The sequence below is a fragment of the Crinia signifera genome, chromosome 19 (genome assembly GCF_055691185.1).
Source record: "Crinia signifera chromosome 19, ASM5569118v1, whole genome shotgun sequence".
NCBI classification, from domain to species: Eukaryota; Metazoa; Chordata; class Amphibia; order Anura; family Myobatrachidae; genus Crinia; species Crinia signifera.
The window spans coordinates 128,089,325-128,114,518 of NC_139226.1; the positions used below are offsets into that span (position 1 = coordinate 128,089,325).

General features: G+C 43.4%; 1 protein-coding gene across 1 annotated transcript in view; it reads left to right on the top strand.

The window, feature by feature from the left end:
• Positions 1 to 25,194, top strand: part of MORN1 (MORN repeat containing 1) — a 417,830-nt gene that overhangs the window by 84,632 nt on the left and 308,004 nt on the right. Inside the window, exon 7 of the mRNA XM_083163328.1 lies at positions 17,523 to 17,619. Coding sequence (XP_083019454.1) covers positions 17,523 to 17,619 — 97 coding nt within the window. The remainder of the gene's footprint in view (positions 1 to 17,522; positions 17,620 to 25,194) is intronic.

Below are 25,194 nucleotides of genomic sequence, written 5' to 3' on the forward strand. Positions count from 1 at the left end.
CTGGCTCAATCCGTGTGGCATTATGTGAATTCTGGCTCAATCCGTGTGGCATTATGTGAATTTTGTCTCAATCAGTGTGGCATTATGTGAATTTTGGCTCAATACGTGTGGCATTATGTGAATTTTGGCTCAATCCATGTGGCATTTTATGAATTTGGCTCAATCCGTGTGGCATTATGTGAATTTTGACACAATCCATGTGGCATTATGTGAATTTTGGCTCAATCCATTTGGCATTATGTGAATTTTGGCTCAATCCATTTGGCATTGTTTGAATTTTGGCTCATTCCATTTGGCATCATGTGTAAGGGGCAAGTATAATGGGGTCTAGTATTTTGTAGCATAATGTGTAGAAGTTGTATATGGTGTTGTACACTACACTCAAGGACATGCCCCCTGTTGAGTGGCCACACCCCCTTTTCCAGAGCGCGCCTTCGGCGTGCGCACAACTACATCCTTCACTTTTGTTGCCATGGTGGGCCTATTTTTAATCCCATTGCCACCCTCTCTCTGCCACTCTCTTAGCATGTACACTGGCACCACTAACACTGGCCCTCCCCCACCTAAACCCTCTTTTATCATGGTGCCCCCCCTGTCATTTTATCCTGGTTCCGCATCTGACGCCATGCAATGCCCGCAGGCCGCAATGCACTCATGGGAGTGGAGGGGGAGAGGGGAGAGCCGGCGCACCACAGGGCAGCAAGCAGCGGGGCACAGGAACTGACAGCAGCAGCCAATAGGAATTATTTTTGCGGCGCACTGTAAGTTAAAGAAAAACCGGTACATTCGGTACAAACTGATTTTGCCGGTACAGACTGTTAAAAAACGGTACTGTACCGGCAAAATCGGTACAGTTGGAGGGTACTGTATGCTGTCGGTGTGTTATACCACACCCCCGGGGGGCTGGGAGGGGGACCCGATTTTCAGGACCCTCCCGTCCATTCCTGGAGGGTAGAGATGGGCAGGGTAATGCCCCCTCATAATAAATCGGCTTTTTCTTTGCATGTGGCATGAGGCCCACAGTGAACCAAAGACTAGAGCTGGAGATAAGTAACCAGCAAGGGAGCTTTGAAAAATAGTCAGAAGCACAATGGGCCTGATTCAGATGAGGGAGGAGTTTATATTGCTGCTGCTTACATGGAAGCATTAATATGTTAAAGCAGTTAGGTGTCGTTGCATCTAGCTAACTAATTACTGGGAAAGCTAACTCATTCCTTGTTTGTTGCTGAATATTAATTAGCTTTTGGCATATTTATATTTATATATATATATATTTTGTGCTGCTTGCATAATAATTTAGATGACAGATTACAGTTTTATGAAGACATCTAATTTAGATACCAGTTGGATTTTTTTTAAAACCTTGGTTACTTAGTAGAATTTCATTTTCTGTGATTTTTTTTATTAAACAAATAATGCTTTTAGTACAAAATAGGCATTTTAATAGGGCACTCTGGGGTTCTCTTACTGGGACCAGTGAAAACTTGAATGGATTAAACCCAGTCAATAGTCTCAGACTCTTATTGTAAAGGCTTGAGTGCCTGTATTAAGAAGAGTACTGTAAAAGGATTCCTCAGCCAGGGTGCATTACCAGTAAAAGCTAATAAAGATGCTTTCTGAAAATAGCAGAAACCATCGAGCACCTGCACAGAAGACCAGCAATAATGCATCTGTACCGACGTACCAGGCTGTGACCATCCAAGGACATTGCAAGGTTAATATCCGACTGTGTCATAAACCCCAGGCTGAGAATCCCACCAGATGAAATTTTTTATATATAGCCAGTTGTATAAATCCTCTTACACATCTCTACAATATTAATACATAAAAATGGATATTTACTGGATGTAATTGTATCTGCCAGAGACTAGACAGTGAACCGCTAGTTAGTTTCCTGTGTTGGGTCTTTACGATCTAACCTGGTCAAAGGTCTCGCTCACCAAAATCTGGATTATGTAATTGAATTACAGATGGATATAAAAATCAAAAGGAAAAGATTCCCCCAATGGCAGAATACTCCTGGTCTCTGTCCAATCCGCCTGATAGTGTTGCACATATAGGAATGCAGTAGGATGGATGGGATAGTAGATAATTCTAGGTTCTATTTTGTCTCTCGTATAAAAGATTTATGGAGATCACAGAACTGCCTATAGCGATAAACTATAGCAGGCAATAAATGTTGCAGGATTTCCAATCCAATATGTGTATGAGATCATACAGTGTAAACCTGAATGAAAGCACTAATGTTATATATATATATTTTGTGGTGGTTATCAGTGATACACAGTGACAGCAACTTTTATTAATCTAAATGCTTAATTCTCAGTACAAAAAGGAGCAGGAAATCAGTGAAATTGTGGTACTTGTTTCCTAGCATGGCACCCCCGATTTTGATATTACTGCATCTTATACAATCGCATCGCATACTATATAGCGGTATACGATGCATGCGATGCGATTCGATTCTTAATTGTACAAGCACCAAGATGGGTGCTTTAAATGCACCCCCATTGTCAACGCCACCCCCACTATCAACGCCAACCCGAAGCGTGGCGAGCGCAGCAAGCCCACGAGGGGCGGCGGTATGTGTCCTCTGACCTTTTCATAACCCCACTATCCACGTTGGCGTGGAGTTGATTTTAGATAGTGTGGCGAGCACAGCGAGCCCCGCGAGGGGATGTGGATTACTTAACATGTATTCCTCCTCGTGTTGATAGTGTGTGTGTGTGTGGGGGGGGGGGGGCGTGGACAATGGGGGTGCAATTAACATTGTAAGCACCCGTCAGGGTTGTACAATTAAAAATCGCATTGCATAGCATGCCATTTGCTGGCATGCGATGCTATGCGATATTTAATTGTACATTCAGGGTAATTTTCCTGAATATACCATCGCATACCTTATGGCATGGTATGCGATGTGCGCCGTGCTAGGAAACAAGTACCGGAATTTTTTCAGAAATTAATCAAATCAGGATCTGCACATTTAAACATTGTTCAACTATAAACCCATTGTATCTATAACATTGTAGCCAGCTTATGTACAAGATTGCAGATTCAGTGTAACGGAAAGTGATGGGAGGAATAGCTGTTAATGATGGATATTATCTAGCGTGTACGCATTCTATTGTTGCACACTCTCTCCTCCATTGCTTGTACATGCAGATCAACAACTGCATGTTCTGAGTGGGGGCAGGGTGACGTTATCTGATCGCAGTACAAATTTGTTTGGAAAATGGGCACTGCAGGTGGGGCAGATGTAACATGTATAGAGAGAGTTAGATTTGTGTGAGTTATTTTGTTTCTGTGCAGGGTAAATACTGGCTGCATTATTTTTACACTGCAATTTAGATCTCAGTTTCAACACACCCCACCCAAATTTAACTCCCTCTGCACATGTTACATCTGCCCCACCTGCAGTGCACATGGTTTTGCCCATTTTTCGAACAAATTTGTACTACAATCAGATCTGAATAAGGGCCAATATTGTTAACAATATTGTTAACAATATTGTTCAATGTATATGCACTATATAGTTTGCTCAGACGTTCTGCGGAAATCATTAACGATGCCGCTCATGGAGCGTACTATATAGTATGTACCCAGCTTTAGGCGCATACAGATGTACAACACAGATTTCGTGATGCGAATAAGACTTCAAATTAGAAAGAAGGATGTTTTCTGCACCTAAGTCACAATGACACTGGTGATTCTATTTGGCACCCCTAGCCTAGAGCTCCGGTGTACGAAGACACATAAATATATATTATACCCACACCGCTCCTACCCATCCATTTATGAAAGTAGTCATCATTACTATCCTAACACATTGGTAAACCTGTTGCAAGAAACTTTGAGCTTCCGCCTTCAAACCCATGATATATTTTGGTGCCGCCCCCCCCCCACACACACACACACACACACACGCAACCTTATATAAGATGTATGCCTGTTTTGCAATATATATATTGCCCCCCCCACACCCACGCACGACCTTATATAAGATGTATAAATATATATATATGTCTGTTCTGAAATATATATGTTTATATATATATATATATATATATATATATATATATATATATATATATATATATATATATATATAGAGAGAGAGAGAGAGAGAGCGGCGACTAATAATTGTAAGTTATGAATTGTGGCAATAATATTATAAAAAATGCATACCGGTATATTTATTAGATGGCAATTTAAAAGTAGTATAAAAGGACATATTATAAAAATCAAGTTTTTTATTATATGTCCTTTTATACTACTTTTAAATTGTCATCTAATATGTATTTTTTATATAATATTATTGCCACAATTCGTAACTTACAATAATTAGTCGCCGCTCTCTCTATATATTTTTTCACATGTTTTTCAAGTAATATACCATTACTTTTTCTTAAAGATTGGCTGACACCCTCCATAATTAAGGGAATATTATTGTTTTAATTATCTATTTGTCAGAGCACAGGTGGAAATAGTACAGAGAAATTGACTAAATAGTGCGCAATAAAACCGAAGTGCAGCTATACACAAATCCACACAGTAGAAACACCGAAAACTACTGAAAATTGTGGGCAAGTAGAAAGGATTGTGGATTTGAACGACAGCGATCAAAGGTACCTATATTTCAAGGTGGATTAGACCTTATAGAAAATGATACAAAGCCAAACCTTAGACCTTATATAGGTTTAAATCAAACCAAACACAGACTGATTTGAATCACAAATTGGTGAGTGGATCGTCATACAGTATTCTGTTCAATCCAATAATTCCTTTCTCCCCTATTAGATATGCAGGGGAGACAAAGTAGAATACAACATGGTGCAGGTCAATAAAGTATAAAATGTTTTAATACATAAAATGCACTTACAATAAAGTGACTTATTTAAGAGCATAAGACAAGTACTCCATTCGGCAAACAGTAGGCAGATGATGTCACAAAAGTCCTCCAGGCTGGGTTCCTCAATCCGGAATAAGAAGCCACAGTCCAGGATTTACAAACGCCTAGGTGAGCCTTTCAGGATACACTTCGATCGGCCTCCATCACTTCTTTGTATATGAAGGGACAGTTCAGCCACTCATCCAAAGTGTATGTATGTATATATATATATATATATATATATATATATATATATATACAGATCCAATCTGGGCAGTACTCCCAAGACATGCACAAATCTGTGCCGGTGCCATCCTGGGAAACCATACCATGGTGACCAGGTATAGGCAACGTAGAGACGGCACTCGGTCAAAAAACACAACAGCAGGGCTTATTGTACTGTACTTCAGAACTCAGCCACAGAAGCGATATTGACGTCTTTGAATTAACTGATTCAAACTTGCAGGGGAGGAGAGGTGCCCCCTTGGGAGCAGGAGCCCAGCAGCAGGTGACTCCATTGCCTCCCAGAGTTACGCCTCAGTATCTATGGAACATTTAGCCTGTACATGAATGCCCAGTAGCCACACATGGAGAATGCAACTCCTCATAGTTGCTCAAAGTTGTCCGTGCACTTAGGTAGGTGCATATCACCATATACCGTGATTCCCCGATAATAAGACACTGTTTTATTTTTATTTCCCCACCCAAAAACACCATAGGGCTTATTTTCTGGGTAGGGCTTATTTTAATAAACATTGACAGCAAACCGAGTCCTCCTTTTAAACATGCACCAGTCCGCCATCTTAAAAATGTCCCCAGTCCTCCATCTTTGACATGCCCCAGTCCCCCTTGCTATGGTAAACATGCCCCAATGCTCCTTTTAAACATGCCCCAGTCCTCCTTTTAAACATGCTCCCAGTCCACCGTTAAAGAGCGAGAACATACTGTAACAGCCGTCTTCAATCACAAGTCCTGTCTTTCCTTGCTGCGCCAGCGCTCTGTGCTGTAGCCGCATGATGTGCGCGGTGACGTCAGGCCCCTGCCCGCAGTGCATCCCTGGGACCGGGAGCAGAAGCGGCTTCTTTAGAAGCCTGTTCTCTACAAATACCGCAGAGGTGAGGGGGGGGGGGGGGGGGGGGGGGTTTAGTGGGGATAGAATTTAGTATCTTTAACCCAATACCTGGAAATAATTATTTTGGACCAATGTCCAAAATCTAGGGTAGAGCTTAATTTCAGAGTAGGTCTTATTATCGGGAAACATGGTATTAATAACTGTAGCATTTGACGTCTGTAAATGACCATTAACAAAGTTCCCAACAATGGTGGCAAGCTGTAAAATCTGTGTATCAAACTGTTGGGGAACTGTTGCAGCACCTGAGATAGTACTGTCTGAGTGTTCTATGAATTCACACTGTCAGTCAATTGTGCGTGTATGCATGATGCATGAAGCACGTCTTTCATATTATCACACTAGCAATTTGCCTGACATTACAAATGACTGGTAAGTGCTTAAGCTTACATAGGAAAAGTTTGGCCTTTCAGTACTGTGCACAAGTCACCCCATGTTTCAGAATGTCATGTCTTCCTGCCATGGTAATGTATGACTAGAATGTTTTCTGTTGCAGTGAATGCAAGTATCTGAGATCCAGACTTGAGCATTAAATGCAGGCAATATATTGTACTGTGGGGGTTGTTTCTATATAGTTTTTTTATATGTTTTTGTAACCCCCAAGTTTCTCTATAGCTACCAGTGTACGCGAGACTGAAAGGATTATGGAACTCAGGGATGCTGAACATGCGTCCCTTCAGCTGTTGTGGAACTAAACATTATAGCATACCCTGCCCCAGGTTTGGTAATAGGAAATGCTGAGCCTATGGCCGGGTACGCTGGTACAGTATGTGTAGTTCCATAACAGCTGGAGGGACGTATTTTTAGCACCCCTGATATAAATATTCTGTAATCTATAGCAACATTCAAGTATTGAGTGTAATCATTATAATTCAAGTAATAAAATCTAACGTCTGATTGAGTGGATTAGGCAACAGAAAACTTAATTCACTATGTAAACTAGTTTTCGAGCAATTAATGTAAGAGAGCTATGGGGTAGATGTACGATGGAGGAGAAGTGATAAAGTGCCTGGTACTTTATCACCGACCAATCAGCTCCAGACTGTTAAATTACGGGCTGGGTTTAAAAAGGTACAGTCCGGAGCTGATTGGCCGGTGATAAAGTACCAGCCACTTCTCCCATATCACTGCTTCATACATCTACCCCTCTGTTCTGTATAGGGTCATTCGCATCTGGGTACTTGCTATAGTCAGCACTGTGGTACAAGGAAATCCATTCATTTATTATATTTTATATATGTAAATATGCATACAACCATGCATAACACACACACACACACGTATAAATACCCCAAGCGGGATACGTTCACCAGGGCTACAAGAATTAGGTCGACACCACTAGATTGACATGCATGAAGGTCAACATGACTGAAGGTCAACGTGCAGGAAGGTCGACATGACTGAAGGTCGATCTGGGTTAGGTCGACAGGGTCATTAGGTCAACAAGCATTAAGCATTAGGTTGACATGGGGAATGTCAACAGTCAAAAGGTTGACATGGGGTTTTTCACTTTTTTTGGGCCGATGTGTGCCGACAGGCGGAATTTTATGCCCTACCATCCGCTAGGGCCCAGTGGGAGAATAAAATAGTGTGCCGAGCGCAGCGAGCGATGCCAGGGGCTGCTGTGCTACATTTCAGTGTCCACGTTAACTGTGTCGACGTTCAGACAAGAAAAGTGAAAAAAATCCATGTCGACCCTTTGACAGTCTACCTTTTGACAGTCGACCTTCCACATGTCGACCTAATCCTTGTCGACTTAATGACCCTGTGGACCTAACCCATGTGGACCTTCAGTCATGTCGATCTTCATGCATGTCGACCTTCAGTCATGTCGATCTTCATGCATGTCGACCTTCAGTCATGTCGATCTTCATGCATGTCGATCTTCATGCATGTCGACCTTCAGTCATGTCGACCTACTGCTTGTCGACCTAGTTGCTGTCCATCCAATGATCCATACCCCCACAAGCATGTGAGTTTTGTGTATGCAAAGTGTAATGAATGGACAGTGGAACATTTGACTGGCATGGAAGCAGATTCTCAATCCATACAAATAACTTAAGAGTCGATCCTATTACACCTGAAGGGTGCGAGTTGCCGTTCAGGGGCCATTTTAACAGCACCCAAATTATGCCTAACTTGCACACTTCGCAGGGCCGAATTCGTGGAAAATTGCTTGCACCCCAATGGTAAAGTACGTCCGTTGTGGTGATGATTCGCACCCTTCCGGTGTAATAGGATCGACCCCTTATACTGACACTTTGATGATAATGTACTGATGACTAGCTTTGGTTTCAGGATGATAGGTTGACAAACAAAAAGGGTTTTACTAATCGCACAGGAAAATAGAATTCAATTTAGAAAAAGAGGCTCCTCATATGATCATAATTTATACATATTCATCATAGTGACAAGGGTGTGCTGCCACTGGACACTGGTTGAGAGCAGAAAAAAGTTTGTATGTTTTTGTGTCTTTTATTTCGCTATATCTTACCAATAAACTAATAAAAGTTATTTTTTAATATGCAGCACACAGAGACACTCCTTTGTCTTTCCGATTTTTATGATAGGTTGACAGTTAATATGCTGACCCATTATGATCGACATGCATTACCTCGACAGGTAGATAAGGTCAAAATGTCGACATGTAAAAGGTAGACAGTGCTTAAGGTTCCCAGGTTCTTTTGGGTCTTTTCCATGAAATGTTTACTTTTTCATCAATTTCTATCCACATGGACTATGATTGGAAATCGTAACCTGTGCCAAGCACACGACAGTGCAGCGAGGCACCTGGCCTGAAGTGTGGTGAGTGAAGTGAGTCCGCTAGGTGACAGGTTCTCACTCATTTGGCTTCCTTCTGGACAAATGCTCACCAGGATCAGGCACAGCGCTCGGCACACTGCTATAATATAACTCTCTGCCCACTTGGATGTAGAGGTAGCTTTAAACCTCATGTGGCCATAGGCAAGATGCCGGTTTGGGGCCCACCTCAAACAATCCATAGCACTATATTTTTGCTGCTAATTGCAGGTGGCATCGATAGAGTACTTTGGTGCGTGCGCAGTCTACCGATAAATGCTCAGCTGCGTGAATGTCGGCATTGCCTACAAATCTGAATCAGGCTCTATCTATTTTGGAAGTTAGCTTAATACCGTGTCACATTTAAAGTAAACGGACTGCCCCCATACAGCGGATAAAACCACCATATCCAAATATTTTTTAATCCTATCAAAAAACATCACAGGTACTTTGGGAGTGTGGGCAGGTCCACGTGATGTCATGAGTGTGGGCAGGTCCACGTGATGTCATGAGTGTGGGCAGGTCCACGTGATGTCATGAGTGTGGGCAGGTCCACGTGATGGTACACACTCTCACATCCCCACATGATGGATATCTTTAAGGGGCCCTTGGGACCTGCTGGGCCCTAGGCAGACGCCTACTGTAGGTTGCCTTGTGTAAAATCCGCCTCTGCTTGGATGATAAAGTATGAACTAAGACGTTTTTTTTAAAACATTAAAAACACTTGTCAACCATGTACATGTCGACCTTTAGCTGTGTCAATCTACTGTCACGGTTGACCTAGGGTTTGTCCACTATTCTTAGGTGTTGACCTAGTCACTGTCGACCATTAGTGACAGACCTAGTGACTGACGAACTAGACATTGTCGACCCAGGAGCTGCATAACGTTAATCTCAAAATACAGATGGAGCCGACCTCCTCCTTGCAGGGGCTGGCTGTTCTATTGCCAGCCCCCGCCAACGGCCGGCTCTCACCAGGGGCGCACACGCACGAGATGTTCACGTGCGCCCTGTGGCTATGGAGCTGCCTCCCCGCCACCTACCCCCGGTGCCCCTCACCACCCCGCTGCCCCCCTATCCCTGCCCGTCTCCCTGAAGTGGAGACAGGCAGGAACCCACAGCGGCGCCATCCTGAGAGGCGTCCCAGCCAGATGGAGCGCCTCTGCGCCGGAGATCGCCAGCGGAGACATGTTGGCGATCCCCGGCCAAAGAAGGTAGGTGCTCCATCTGTACCTGTGAATGCATTTGTATTATACTAAAATTCGTGGGGGTCCCCCTGGAATCCAGGAGGGTTGCCCACCTTTCCTGGGGGCCGGGAGGAGGACCCGTTTTTCAGGATCCTCCCGGCCATTCCGGGAGGGTAGGCAACCCTGAGACAAACATGTGAGCCATCGAAGTCCATTACAAATGACATTACACTGTTTTCTATGTGTGATAGGGGTTCAGTGTAAAAAGGCACCAACCCAGTAATAACTGAGAAGGGGTCAACCGTGTCTGCATTCCCAAATCTCATACTCGGGTAAAACCCTTCTTTTTACCCGTGTTTGAGATCCGGGTATGCAGACACGCGTCGACCCGTTCTCACTGCCAAAAAACCTGTGTTAAAAGATAAATTACCGGGTAGAACTGCTTCACCTGGGAATTTGCCGAGCAGTGAGAAAGGGGGTCCCTCGCCGCAGCTCCTGGCATTTAAATGCCTGGTAAAAGCCGTGTAGTTCACACTCGCACTGAGAACACGGCATTAGTAACTTCCTATATCAAAAGCTCTTTATTTAAGTAATACCCCTTTCACACAGAAAATTAAATACCCGGGTGAAGCAGTTCCACCCGGGAATTTCATTAAATACACGGGTCCTTTTTCTGTGTGAAAGGGCACACCCGTGTCGTAAATCCCGTGTCTCCGACCCGGGAAATGACCAGGGTCGAGGACACGGGATTTATGACCCGTGTTGACCCTTTCACACAGAAGAAATACCCGTGTTATTCAGCAAATTACCAGGTAGAAATTTTCAACCCGGTAATTTTGTTCTTCTGTGTGAAGGGGGGTCAGGCTGCTCCCGGCAAATTGACACTGCATTTGAAATGCTGTGTATTTGCCGGGATTTTCAGACTTTTCTGTCTGAAAGGGGTATAACATGAATAGACAGTGCCAGTTATATACAAGATTATTTTGGGGTTAGGTTCTCTATATAGAAATCTGTGCTAAGATGTGTTCTTCACGGATGGACTGCACATGCATAACTTTTTGCTAAGAATGTTTTCCACATAATCCCTCCCTATATAGTTTGCAATGTCATTTTGTTACCATGTAATCCTATGTGAAATGAATCCCCCAGTTGTGATACGCTTCTGGCTTTTGTACAAGTACAGCTCAATCCCATCTCTGTTACTGTTTCCTTCCTGTGAGTTTAGAGAGGATGTTCTGCTGTTTAACCTAACTGCTAATCAGGCCAACAGGTGTGATTCTGGATGGCATTCCTTCTGTGCAGACTGTTACAATCATCCCTTTCTCATTGTTCTATGTACCAGAAATCAATACAGAATGACACCGATTGTTGTCATGTGACAGCTTCTGTATATCTTTAGAAGAGCTCAGGGCCACCACTAGTAATGTTGGGGCCCGGGACTGACCCCCCACCCCTCGCGCGCACCGGCAACCCCCCCCTTGCGTGCCGGCACCCCCCCCAATTACTTTTACTTACCGGCGGTGGCGCAGCATCTTCTCCCTCCGGGACTCCGCCGCCGAGCCCCTCTGTATCCTAAGCTCGGCACTCTGCAGGCTGCACTGTGTATTGTGCGCGCCTGGCTGCCGGCGCTGGGTGGGGGGATTTGTGCAGGGGGATGGTGGTGCCGTGCCACTGTGGGCAGCTGCCCCGGCCCCTCCAGAGGCCGGGGCCCAGGACAGCTGTACCCCTGGCACCCCCCTGTTTGCGGCCCTGGAAGAGCTATTCAACCTGTGCCTGTTGTGGAACTGCAAGCCCTATCAAGCCTTGCCATAGGCTAGCTTATCTACGGCGGTTGCCTATCATTTCTCGTGTGTGTGTGTGTATGATATATAACATTCATGATGCTTATGAAGGGTGAAGTATATTTATTTATTAACAGTTTCTTATATAGCACAGCACTTTACAATTGGAGACAGTGATACAACAAACTGGGTAGATACAAACCGACATAGAGGTAGGAGGGCCCTGCTCGCAAGCTTACAATCTATAGGGAAATAGGCATTAGTTCCACCAGAACGGAAATGTTCCTGGTGTGCTGAATGATACGGTGACCCTGCAGTTTGGCCAGGGTTCAGGAGAATGGAAAATGTGAAAAAGAAAGAAAGTGGGTATGTGTGGACTGTACAGTGGGGATGTGATTACATAGGAACGGTATATGAAGGTTAAGTGGCTGGTTCTGGAATTCGATAAGCTTGCCTGAAGAGGTGAGTTTTCAGGGAACGCTTGTAGGTTTGGAGACTGGAGAAGAGTCTTAGGGGGTTATTCTAGTTCACTCTTTCTGACAAAATCTTTCTTAGATGGACAAAACCATGTACACTGCAGGTGGGGCAGATGTTACTTGTGCAGAGAGAATTAGATTTGAGTGGGGGTTTACTGCAAAGTGAGATCTATATTGCAGTGTAAAAATAAAGCAGTCATTATTTACCCTGCACAGAAAAAAAATAACTCACCCAAATCTAATTCTCTCTGCACATATTATATCTGCCCCCTGCAGTGCACATGGTTTTGTCCATCTAAGAAGGATTTTGTCAGAAAGAGTGAACTCGAATAAGGCCCTAATTGTGCATGTATATTTAAACACAATCTCTTTTAAGAGGGACTATTATTATTATTATTATTATTATTATTATTATTTATTAACAGTTTCTTATATAGCGCAGCATATTCCATTGCGCTTTACAAAGGAGACAGTGATACAACAAACAGGGTATTTACAGACAGTCAAAAGGTAGGAGGGCCCTGCTCGCAAGCTTACAATCTATAGGGAAATAGGCATTGGTACATAAGGATAGATACTGTATTCTTTATTGCATAGATTCCACCAGAATGCAAGGTTCTATGACTGGTTCTGGAATTTGATAAGCTTGCCTGAAAAGGTGAGTTTTCAGGGAACGCTTGTAGGTTTGGAGACTGGAGAAGAGTCTTATTGTGCATGTATATTTAAACACAATCTTTTTTCATAGGGACTACAAACACATACGTTAATAATTTGAACCACAGGCATAGAAGCTTTAACCATGCCAGCTCACACACACCGTGCCCACATCCATGTCCTCCAGAGGCAAATCTTCCACAAAGCAACCGATTCGCCTGCCTAGAGCCCAGCAGGTCCCAAGGGGCCCCGTAAAGATAACCTGGCTGTCCATAACATTGCCAGGAGAGCATTGTGTGACTACCGTGTGACATCATGACAATGGCACTATTGGCTAGTGTTAATATTTAATTGAAAGTGTAAGTAACTGTGACATTACAGATACATATCACTGTCTGAGCGCATCTCACATTCTTGGATTTAACTAATGTGGCAACTTGTAATATAGATATTATTATATTATTCCTTATTATTTGGGTTCAGTTTTACTCCTGTATGATGGAGGTTTAGCTCCAGTTTATTTTCGTTTTAACCCTTTGATTGCCATGTGAGAGATCCTCAAAATATCCAATATAAATTCCAGCGTCACTCACAGCAACTGTTTTTTTTTTTTTGGGTGCAATATTTAACTAAACTACAATTAACTGCCTTTTGTCTGTGACCTTAATGAGTCCTTGTTATTTATGGGATGGTTACTGGGCTACTTTACTGTCAAGAGACATTTCTGTGGGCATTACTGCTACCAGTGGACATTTTTGTGTGCATTACTACCTCTTTAACATAGGTGCCGATTTATGTTTTTGCTGGTGGGTGCTCAAGCCAAAAATATAGAGGAGTGGCTTCATGGGGAAGGGGTGTGGCCACAAAATAATACCAATTTATATTACGGAGCACAGTTGTCTCCAATATTCTAATTACGGCAACAGAGTTCCACATACATAAATGCCCCCACAGTGCAGATACATAAATGCCCCCACATTGCAGGTACATAAATGCCCCCACAGTGCAGGTACAGAAATGCCCCCACAGTGCAGGTACATAAATGCCCCCACAGTGCAGGTACATTAATGCCCCCACAGTGCAGGTACATAAATGCCCCCACAGTGCAGGTACATAAATGCCCCCACAGTGCAGGTACATAAATTCCCCCACAGTGCAGGTACATAAATGCCCCCACAGTGCAGGTACATAAATGCCCCCACAGTGCAGGTACATAAATGCCCCCACGGGGCAGGTACATAAATGCCCCCACAATGCAGGTACATAAATGCCCCCACAGTGCAGGTACTCCGCGGACAGAATACACTCTTCCCGGCATACTGTTTCCCAGGTAGCGGGTCCGGCAATGTGGCTGCTGCAGCTTCAAATGAGCAAGTTAATATGTCGACCCGGCAGTGGGACTCGGTCCCGTGGGTGCTCATCAATTTCCTTGGGTGCTGGGCCCTTGAGCACCTACAGAATCAGCACCTATGCTCTCTAATGTCCCTCTTTTGCTACATAAACATATTACATTGCTCCCCAGTACCTAACTATTAATTTTACTTCACAGAGAAGCGTTCCTGGATTTCCTTTTTCCAGTATTAGCAACAATGTGGAAAGGCAGCAATAACAATAGCCGCTCTAACTGCCTGTTTAACTGCTGTGTGTTCTAATGCACTGAAAGCCTTTGTGTACACATTTTTATGTAGATATATTTCTTTATAACTCTATAGAAGAAATCATGTGGGAAACTTTAACAACAAATGAGGAGTCTATTGTAGCATTTTATTGTTGCATGTTGTTTTGCATCAAATAATTATGGATACAAAGATTTTCAATGACAAATTCTGCTTTTTTTTATTTTACCACCATGAAAGTAGCTGTATTTTATAATAGTGTCACATTATTCTAAACAAAATGTGCAGCACCGGTTACTTATCTTTTTCATTTAGATGGAGAGGTAAAATAATTGTGTGCGCTCTGTTGGGCTAAATGTCAAATATTCAAATAAAATCAGTTTTGTATATTTTTTATTTCTATATGAAGATAATGTCTCTTTTGGGGGAAGAGAAGGTACTGTATGGCAGTGGCATAACTATAGATTGTGCTGCTATAATAATAAAAAAGGTTCCCCCCGGCTTTAAAAAAAATAAATAAATAGGGTTCACCTTTATTTCAGCAGCCAGCAATGGGCTTTTGGACAGGTCCTGGTTAAAAAAAAATATGAGCAACAAAAAGAATAGGGGTCCCCTGTATTTTTTTTATAAGCAGCATCAGGCTCCAAAAGCCAGCAGTGTTATGCTACCGCTGGGGGAAACTTTTTACAAAAAATCCCCCAGCCGAAGCATTACAACCCTGGCTGATCTTCCCTGGGGGAATGGGGGATCCCCCAATATAGGGGTCCCCCCAGGCCACCCCTGGCCAGGGCTAAAGTACAGGGCTGTCCCTGGCACCCTTGGGCATTGGGTGCCATGCTGATGTTGAATGTGTGAAAGAAAGTTTGTAAAAAGAAAGTATTGGGCCTCTGTTGTCGAACCACAAGTCCCCACAAGCCTCCCCCGCATGTATGTTGGCAAACAACAAGTTGTTTTGGGTTTTGTTTTTTTCAATCCCTGGATGCCTACATGGAAAGAAGAGGGAGCGATCTACACAGGTGGTGGTGAGTATCATTTTATTTCACAGGTCCCTATTGGCTTACTACTGAAGAAGTGGTCCGAACCTCGGTGCTCAAGATATTGAGCATGGATGGATGGTGTGTGTAAGAAAACATTTATTTTATCTGGTGTGTGCATTTATTGCGGTATTGGTCCTGTTGTGGGACTACAAAACCCAGCAGGCCCATTAATGCTCAGCATGTTGGGACTTGTGGTTTGTCAAGTCCCTGCATGCGGGGGGACGTTTGGCAACAAAACCCAATTCTTTATTTTTACAACTTTCTTTTACACATTCAAAACCCCTGGCCTGGGGGACCCCTTATTTTGGGGGGTTAATGGTTGTAATGCTTTGGCCTTGTGAACCTCCCTAGCAGTGGCATTACACCACTGGCTGTTGGAGCTCAGTGCTGGTTATAAAAATATCGGGGTCCCCATTTTTTTTTACTATTTTTTTTTCTATTTTTTACAAAGAGAAACCTGCATGGACCTGACTGATCCGCACAGGCTTCAGCAAAATATGGGAAATGTGATGTATTTTCCATTTCTATTCATGGACGAATGATAGTAAATTAGATGATCTGATAGAACTCTTTAGCCATATACAGCTGAGTTCTATTGATGGTTTAATCATCAGGGCCACCACTAGAAATATTGGGACCCGGGACTGACCAAACAGTCCGGGCCCCCAGGGGCACAGCGCCATACCTCCGGCCGGTTGGCTGGAACCCCCTCGCCCGCCCGCCCCCCGCATGACAGCACCCCGTCTCCCCCTACCCCGTCCCCATTACTTACCATCACCCACGTCGAGCATGATCCTCCGGCTCCTTCAGTGTGCACAGTCAGGTCCGGCGCACACACTGCACAGTGCAGCCTGCGGAGCGCCGAGCCTCTCTGTCCTAGGCTCGGCGCTCTGCAGGCTGCACTGTGTATTGTGCGTGCCTGGCCACCAGCGCCGGGTGGGGGAGGCTTGGTGCGGGTGTGGGGGTCTGTGGGCAGCTGCCGGGCCCCTCCTGAGGCCGGGACCCGGGACATTTGTACCCAGGGCACCCCCCTGTCGGTGGCCCTGTTAGTCATTCATACAGCCGAATTCAGCTGAACGAGCCGTACATAAAAAACTGCAAATCAGCTGACATTTTTGACAGATGCCGATTCCTAGCCTTAATTAAGATCAAATAGGTACAAATGGGTGCATTTCCCCCATTGTCTATAAGGAACACAAACCTAATACCTGCACCTGAAAGTAAAGTTCAAAGATGTTAGTTACACAGATTGTACATTATGTAAGCCAAAAACTCACTAAGTATCTCTGAAAACAGGATCCTAGATAGAAAACAGAAAGAAAATAACCTTGAATTCCACCTGCTTCTCAGTTTAATTAGCGAAAGACTTCCCTGGGTTTGAGTTTCCCCTCTTTGTGTTGTACATAAAGAAAGCCTAGACTTAGCAACGTAATTGCAAGCAGTAAGTGCTACAGACGTCTTGGCAGCCGGATAGGGCTGCTGCGTACCCAAATTTCGAAGGTGTTTTGTGTTTTTGCAGAATATGTTTCACACTTGACAGATGTATGAATACACATTGTTTTGAAATTCAAATTGCAAAACCGATTCTCAGTGTCAAATTCTGCAGCAGCTGCGGGATAAGAAAACACGGGCAAGAAAAGACGACCAATTACAGCAATTTCTTTGAGGAAAGATATTTGCTTATAAGGTGAAAGATTTGTCTAACTGAAACTCTTTTTTTCCCCCGTCTAATTCTTTTTTAAGGGGTGCGCGTTGCATAATCTTTGATATTGTGTGGTCTGCCATTCAGCTCTGAGGCGAATAATAACAGGGTATTTTATCAAGTTGGTCATTTTCTAGGCCCACCCAGTTTGCTATTGAGAAGTCCCAGAAGTAATCCCCTCTTTATGAAACAGCAGGCATTGCAGCCTTAATGTAGAAGTAATGTGCTTTTTTTTTTTTTTTTTTATTTGCAGGGGCAGTGGCGAAATGACGTGTTCAGTGGACAAGGAACCATAATTCATTGCTCCGGAGTCATTTATGACGGCCCATGGATCAATGGGCATCCTGCTGGTATGACCTTTATAATGCTATCCAATTATGTATTGAAAAACACAGTGTAAACTGGCACTTTTTAATTAATGATTGTGGGTTGTCTTTGGTCTGTGCCAGTTGTGGAGCTCTGTGACGTGATCAAGCCCAGAACTGAAAGAAATAGGCTGTAATTGAAAAAAAAAAGTATACTAAACGCTAACTAAAATAAAGCAGAATTCGACGTACTAAGACGTACTTAATACGAAAACGAGGGTGACAAGGGAAGCTTTTTAGTTTTGTTTCAAAGGAACTGATGCCTTTGTTGCAACCAGTTACAAATCCCAACCATCTGTTGTGGGTGTACAGGATTAGTGGAGACTTAAGGAAATTGATTGTTCTGTAATAATATATATTATTTTTCTCCTGTTATTTGTGTGTAAAGTCAGGTGTGTAGCAAAAAAAACAGCTGAATTCAAGACTTTTTATTTATTTTCATAAATACGCCAGATATTGGAGAGAAATTTACATAGACTGAAAAGCAGAAACAAATGTAGATATAATTCTTTTCATGCCAAAATTGTGTTCATCGTTAATACAGCTTAAAAGAGAAAGCCAGTCATGTTTATGTCTAAAAAATTAGATTCACCGATTGATAGTAAAACGATTGTCAAGCACTGGGCCTGATTCAGTTGGGTTTTGTTATATGAAAGCAGCAAGAATCGTACTAATATGTTAGTGTAACACCTCCTGTCGGCATAGTGATCCGCGCTATCCAATGGCGTAGCATCGGATCACCGGCAACAAAACTGGCCAACTGCAACACCAATGGATGGATGCACGACCACAAAGAGTCCTTAACAGGGATGGTTTATTGGTAAACAGCAGTAACAGGATAAAGCAGGGATGAAATTAAATGCATGGGTTAATAGCAGAGGTACCAAGGTATTTGCAGAAGTACAGGGAGTCCTTACTCACTTCAATTATTTCTTTCCAGCTTCAGCCCATTGGATTCCAGTTCCATTTTTGTGGAAATAAAATGAAGTAAAAATAATAATAATGATAACAACAAATTGTATGTGTGTGTGTGTGTGTGTGTGTGTGTGTGTGTGTGTTCCGGTCCAGGCTCCCTACCTAATGTGATCAGGGTTGGGCTGATTAGCAGCACCTGTGCTTTCCTGATAAAAGTGTTTCCGGGTTCCGGAGGTCATTGTTCCTGATGGTGGAATGGCCGCCCAGGTGATAGGCCGTAGGGATGTGAGCTGCGGTAGGGACCACTGGAACATACTAAGGAGTTTGTACTATGCTGTGACATCCGTATGCTGCAATGCTGTAACCACTCTTGCTTATGCTGATTACCTGGTATGCTGTTTATATAAAAACCAAGACTTCAGCTTATCCAGTGTATGTGATTCCTTGTCACATTGGACTATTTATTTATTATTTATTTATTTATTATTTACAGTGATATTATTTATTATGATAACAATAATGTATTTGCAGAATTTCCCAGCCAAATAATGTGTGACTATTATAGAACAAGCAAATGACATGTCACTTATATGAGACCCATATGCATTATTTGTGTTGGGTATTCATATACTGTATCTATGTATTGCAAATTCATAATCTACTACATAGTTACCTCCCCTCCTCAATTCTGCAGGAGACTCCCTGAAATAGCAGCAATCTCCGTCTCTCCCTCATTAGTCTAGCAATCTCCCTCATGTCACCTAGCCCACATTACACTGTTACACCATAGTTACCTCCCCTCCTGCATTCTGCAGGAGACTCCCTGACATAGCAGCAATCTCCCTCTCTCCCTCATTAGTCTAGCAATCTCCCTCATGTCACCTAGCCCACGTTACACTGTTACATCATAGTTACCTCCCCTTCTGCATTCTGCAGGAGACTCCCTGACATAGCAGCAATCTCCCTCTCTCCCTCATTAGTCTAGCAATCTCCCTCATGGCACCTAGCCCACATTACACTGTTACATCATAGTTACCTCCCCTCCTGTATTCTGAAGGAAACCCCCTGACATAGCAGCAATCTCCCTCTTTCCCTAATTAGTCTAGCAATCTCCCTCATGTCACCTAGCCCACATTACACTGTTACATCATAGTTACCTCCTGTTCTGCAGGAGACTCCCTGACATAGCAGCAATCTCCCTCTCTTCCTCATTAGTCTAGCAATCTCCCTCATGTCACCTAGCCCACATTACACTGTTACATCATAGTTACCTCCCCTCCTCAATTCTGCAGGAGACTCCCTGAAATAGCAGCAATCTCCGTCTCTCCCTCATTAGTCTAGCAATCTCCCTCATGTCACCTAGCCCACATTACACTGTTACATCATAGTTACCTCCCCTCCTGCATTCTGCAGGAGACTCCCTGACATAGCAGCAATCTCCCTCTCTCCCTCATTAGTCTAGCAATCTCCCTCATGTCACCTAGCCCACGTTACACTGTTACATCATAGTTACCTCCCCTTCTGCATTCTGCAGGAGACTCCCTGACATAGCAGCAATCTCCCTCTCTCCCTCATTAGTCTAGCAATCTCCCTCATGGCACCTAGCCCACATTACACTGTTACATCATAGTTACCTCCCCTCCTGTATTCTGAAGGAAACCCCCTGACATAGCAGCAATCTCCCTCTTTCCCTAATTAGTCTAGCAATCTCCCTCATGTCACCTAGCCCACATTACACTGTTACATTTTTTTGGGGAAAAAAGGAATGAGAGACAGATTCATTTACATTGAATCATCAGCACCATTTCCCAGCACTTTACTAAGTACAGTATCTCTTATGATGTAGCAGTGCACACCCACGCTTCTAGGTGCCACGTTCACAATCTCTTTCCACAATCTCAACATATATGGAACTAGACACGCCCTTTGGGTGGAGCAAGATACGCCCCCTCAATAGGGCGCTGTGCAAAGTTCTACTACCAACTATAATCTCCCTGAAACTAGTGCTGAAAAGTAGTCAAGTATGATCAACTAACAAGTAATTTTACAGTATTTCGTCAAAATAAAACAAATACTAATGTACTTGTCCTTAAATAGTATAATCATTTCAGTATACATAAAACACAGTTATTACAGCGAAACTCTAGGAGACAAAAATCGGATGTAAACATCACAGCATTATCAAATTATTTAGTAAGGAGACCTTGGTACACAATGTGTAATAATAACCAGTCTACAAGTCAGTTGTGTAATAATGTTGGCACGTCACTAGAAGTAACTGAATGTATTGTGGGCATAGCAGCGAGCTTTACGAGGAGTGGTTACATAAAACATGCCAAACGCAGACATATTAAATAAACAGTGGATATGGAACATGGGAAAATGGAAAACAATGCAAAGATTAATTGCAAAGCTTTGGTGACCTTATCATAAATGGAAGGAAAGTTTTCTGTAATTTGGCAGTAAAACCTTACAATATGTTGGCAGAAAATAGATCTTTCCTTTTACTCTTTAATTCTTTACAACCATTAGCATTGAGGGCCTGGGGAACCCGAAACCTAGCCGGGAACCGCATTGAGTCCCTGGTACAGTTATATGGAGTTATGTTACAGCTCATTCATAAACTCAGAGGGTCAGTTACTTTATTGTTTATCTCCCATTCGTTATGACAAATCTAATCCTTCAGTGTTCTTGTTCAGTCTGTCATTTAAATGGAACAATCCAAGAAAGACCATTAACAAAATTGTGATTACTGAAGGGACAAGTTCTAGATCTGCCATCACTATTACGGGTGTTTGAAGGGTGGATGGTGTCCAGTTTATATTGTATTTCAAGTACGATACTATCGTTCAGTATAGCAAGGGGATATGGGAAGATTATGGGAAGAAAACATGGGGTGCATTTAAGGGCAGGGTGCTCTTGTATATCCGAAAATCAGCGCACTCACTTTGAAATGCCAGTTGTGTTGTATGGCACAAAGTGAAAACGCCAACATTGCTTAATATAAATCACAGTGAGCCGAAAATGTTATAGTGAAATAAAGTAAAAGCAATTCCCAAAATGTAATCTGTTTAATTTAGTGATGAGCGGGTCCGGATCTCCGAGATCCGGATCCGCACGGACGTCCTGAATCCGAATCCGGATCCAGGACGTCCGCGGACTCCCGCGCAGGCCCGGAGCCGAAATCGAGGCCCGACGTCACATTGGTGACGTCGGATTCTCGCGAGATCCGGATTACATAAAAGCCGGGACCCGCCGCCGCCATCTTCATTCTGTGGGGCGACGCAGAGCAGGCAGCAGTGCTGCCAGAGAGGGGGGTTTTATTTATTGCTCCGTGAGGGGGGTTTGCTGGAGCGTTGTGTGTGTCACTGTGCTGCTTGCTGCTAAAGAGCTGCAAGTACAGAGGGGGTTTAATCATTTTTATTGTGCTGCTGGAGAGTGATTTTTTTTTCTATATTGCTGTAGCCTGCTCATCTGTAATTTGTGTCACTGCTGCTGCTACAGAATACTACAGACAGAGGGGGGTTTATTGTACTGCCGCAGAGGGGGTTTTCTTTCTATATTGCTATAGCCTGCTCATCTCTAATTGTGTCACTGCTGCTGCTAGCCTGCTACAGAATACTACAGACAGAGGGGGGTTTAATAATTTTTATTGTGCTGCCAGAGAGGGTTTTTGTGCTGCCTGGCTACCTGTTATATGGTTGTAAACACCTACCAGGTAGTCACCTCTGTTGTTGCCAGTGCCACTACCTTGTACCTACCTCTCAGAGTATATAAAAAAAAAAAAAAAAAAATTAAAAATATATAAAAATATAAAAAAAAATAATTAAGTTGTTGTTGTTGCTGACACCACTGGCTGCCGTTAGATATCGCAGACTCAGTAATTAAATTTTTAACTGTGGTTTGCTGACGCCACTTGTTGTGTTACCTACCAGTGTATCCACTTTTGTATCTTGCTGCTGTTGTCACTGGCTAGTGACAACAACCAGCTGATATCTGGGTATCCAGTTTGCTGCCACCGCTGCCGTTACATATATCGCAGTAAATAACTCCGGTTTGCTGACGCCACTTGTTGTGTTACCTACCAGTGTATCCACAAAATAAATATTGTATCTTGCTGCTGTTGTCACTGGCTAGTGACAACCAGCTGATATCTGGGTATCCAGTTTGCTGCCACCGCTGCCGTTACATATATCGCAGTAAATAACTCCGGTTTGCTGACGCCACTTGTTGTGTTACCTACCAGTGTAACTATCCACAAAATAAATATTGTATCTTGCTGCTGTTGTCACTGGCTAGTGACAACCAGCTGATATCTGGGTATCCAGTTTGCTGCCACCGCTGCCGTTACATATATCGCAGTAAATAACTCCGGTTTGCTGACGCCACTTGTTGTGTTACCTACCAGTGTAACTATCCACAAAATAAATATTGTATCTTGCTGCTGTTGTCACTGGCTAGTGACAACCAGCTGATATCTGGGTATCCAGTTTGCTGCCACTGCTGCCGTTACATATATCGCAGTAAATAACTCCGGTTTGCTGACGCCACTTGTTGTGTTACCTACCAGTGTAACTATCCACAAAATAAATATTGTATCTTGCTGCTGTTGTCACTGGCTAGTGACAACAACCAGCTGATATCTGGGTATCCAGTTTGCTGCCACTGCTGCCGTTACATATATCGCAGTAAATAACTCCGGTTTGCTGACGCCACTTGTTGTGTTACCTACCAGTGTAACTATCCACAAAATAAATATTGTATCTTGCTGCTGTTGTCACTGGCTAGTGACAACCAGCTGATATCTGGGTATCCAGTTTGCTGCCACCGCTGCCGTTACATATATCGCAGTAAATAACTCCGGTTTGCTGACGCCACCTGTTGTGTTACCTACCAGTGTAACTATCCACAAAATAAATATTGTATCTTGCTGCTGTTGTCACTGGCTAGTGACAACAACCAGCTGATATCTGGGTATCCAGTTTGCTGCCACTGCTGCCGTTACATATATCGCAGTAAATAACTCCGGTTTGCTGACGCCACTTGTTGTGTTACCTACCAGTGTAACTATCCACAAAATAAATATTGTATCTTGCTGCTGTTGTCACTGGCTAGTGACAACAACCAGCTGATATCTGGGTATCCAGTTTGCTGCCACTGCTGCCGTTACATATATCGCAGTAAATAACTCCGGTTTGCTGACGCCACTTGTTGTGTTACCTACCAGTGTAACTATCCACAAAATAAATATTGTATCTTGCTGCTGTTGTCACTGGCTAGTGACAACCAGCTGATATCTGGGTATCCAGTTTGCTGCCACTGCTGCCGTTACATATATCGCAGTAAATAACTCCGGTTTGCTGACGCCACTTGTTGTGTTACCTACCAGTGTAACTATCCACAAAATAAATATTGTATCTTGCTGCTGTTGTCACTGGCTAGTGACAACAACCAGCTGATATCTGGGTATCCAGTTTGCTGCCACTGCTGCCGTTACATATATCGCAGTAAATAACTCCGGTTTGCTGACGCCACTTGTTGTGTTACCTACCAGTGTATCCACTTTTGTATCTTGCTGCTGTTGTCACTGGCTAGTGACAACAACCAGCTGATATCTGGGTATCCAGTTTGCTGCCACTGCTGCCGTTACATATATCGCAGTAAATAACTCCGGTTTGCTGACGCCACTTGTTGTGTTACCTACCAGTGTATCCACTTTTGTATCTTGCTGCTGTTGTCACTGGCTAGTGACAACAACCAGCTGATATCTGGGTATCCAGTTTGCTGCCACCGCTGCCGTTACATATATCGCAGTAAATAACTCCGGTTTGCTGACGCCACCTGTTGTGTTACCTACCAGTGTAACTATCCACAAAATAAATATTGTATCTTGCTGCGGTTGTCACTGGCTAGTGACAACAACCAGCTGATATCTGGGTATCCAGTTTGCTGCCACTGCTGCCGTTACATATATCGCAGTAAATAACTCCGGTTTGCTGACGCCACTTGTTGTGTTACCTACCAGTGTATCCACTTTTGTATCTTGCTGCTGTTGTCACTGGCTAGTGACAACAACCAGCTGATATCTGGGTATCCAGTTTGCTGCCACTGCTGCCGTTACATATATCGCAGTAAATAACTCCGGTTTGCTGACGCCACTTGTTGTGTTACCTACCAGTGTAACTATCCACAAAATAAATATTGTATCTTGCTGCTGTTGTCACTGGCTAGTGACAACAACCAGCTGATATCTGGGTATCCAGTTTGCTGCCACTGCTGCCGTTACATATATCGCAGTAAATAACTCCGGTTTGCTGACGCCACTTGTTGTGTTACCTACCAGTGTAACTATCCACAAAATAAATATTGTATCTTGCTGCTGTTGTCACTGGCTAGTGACAACAACCAGCTGATATCTGGGTATCCAGTTTGCTGCCACTGCTGCCGTTACATATATCGCAGTAAATAACTCCGGTTTGCTGACGCCACTTGTTGTGTTACCTACCAGTGTAACTATCCACAAAATAAATATTGTATCTTGCTGCTGTTGTCACTGGCTAGTGACAACAACCAGCTGATATCTGGGTATCCAGTTTGCTGCCACTGCTGCCGTTACATATATCGCAGTAAATAACTCCGGTTTGC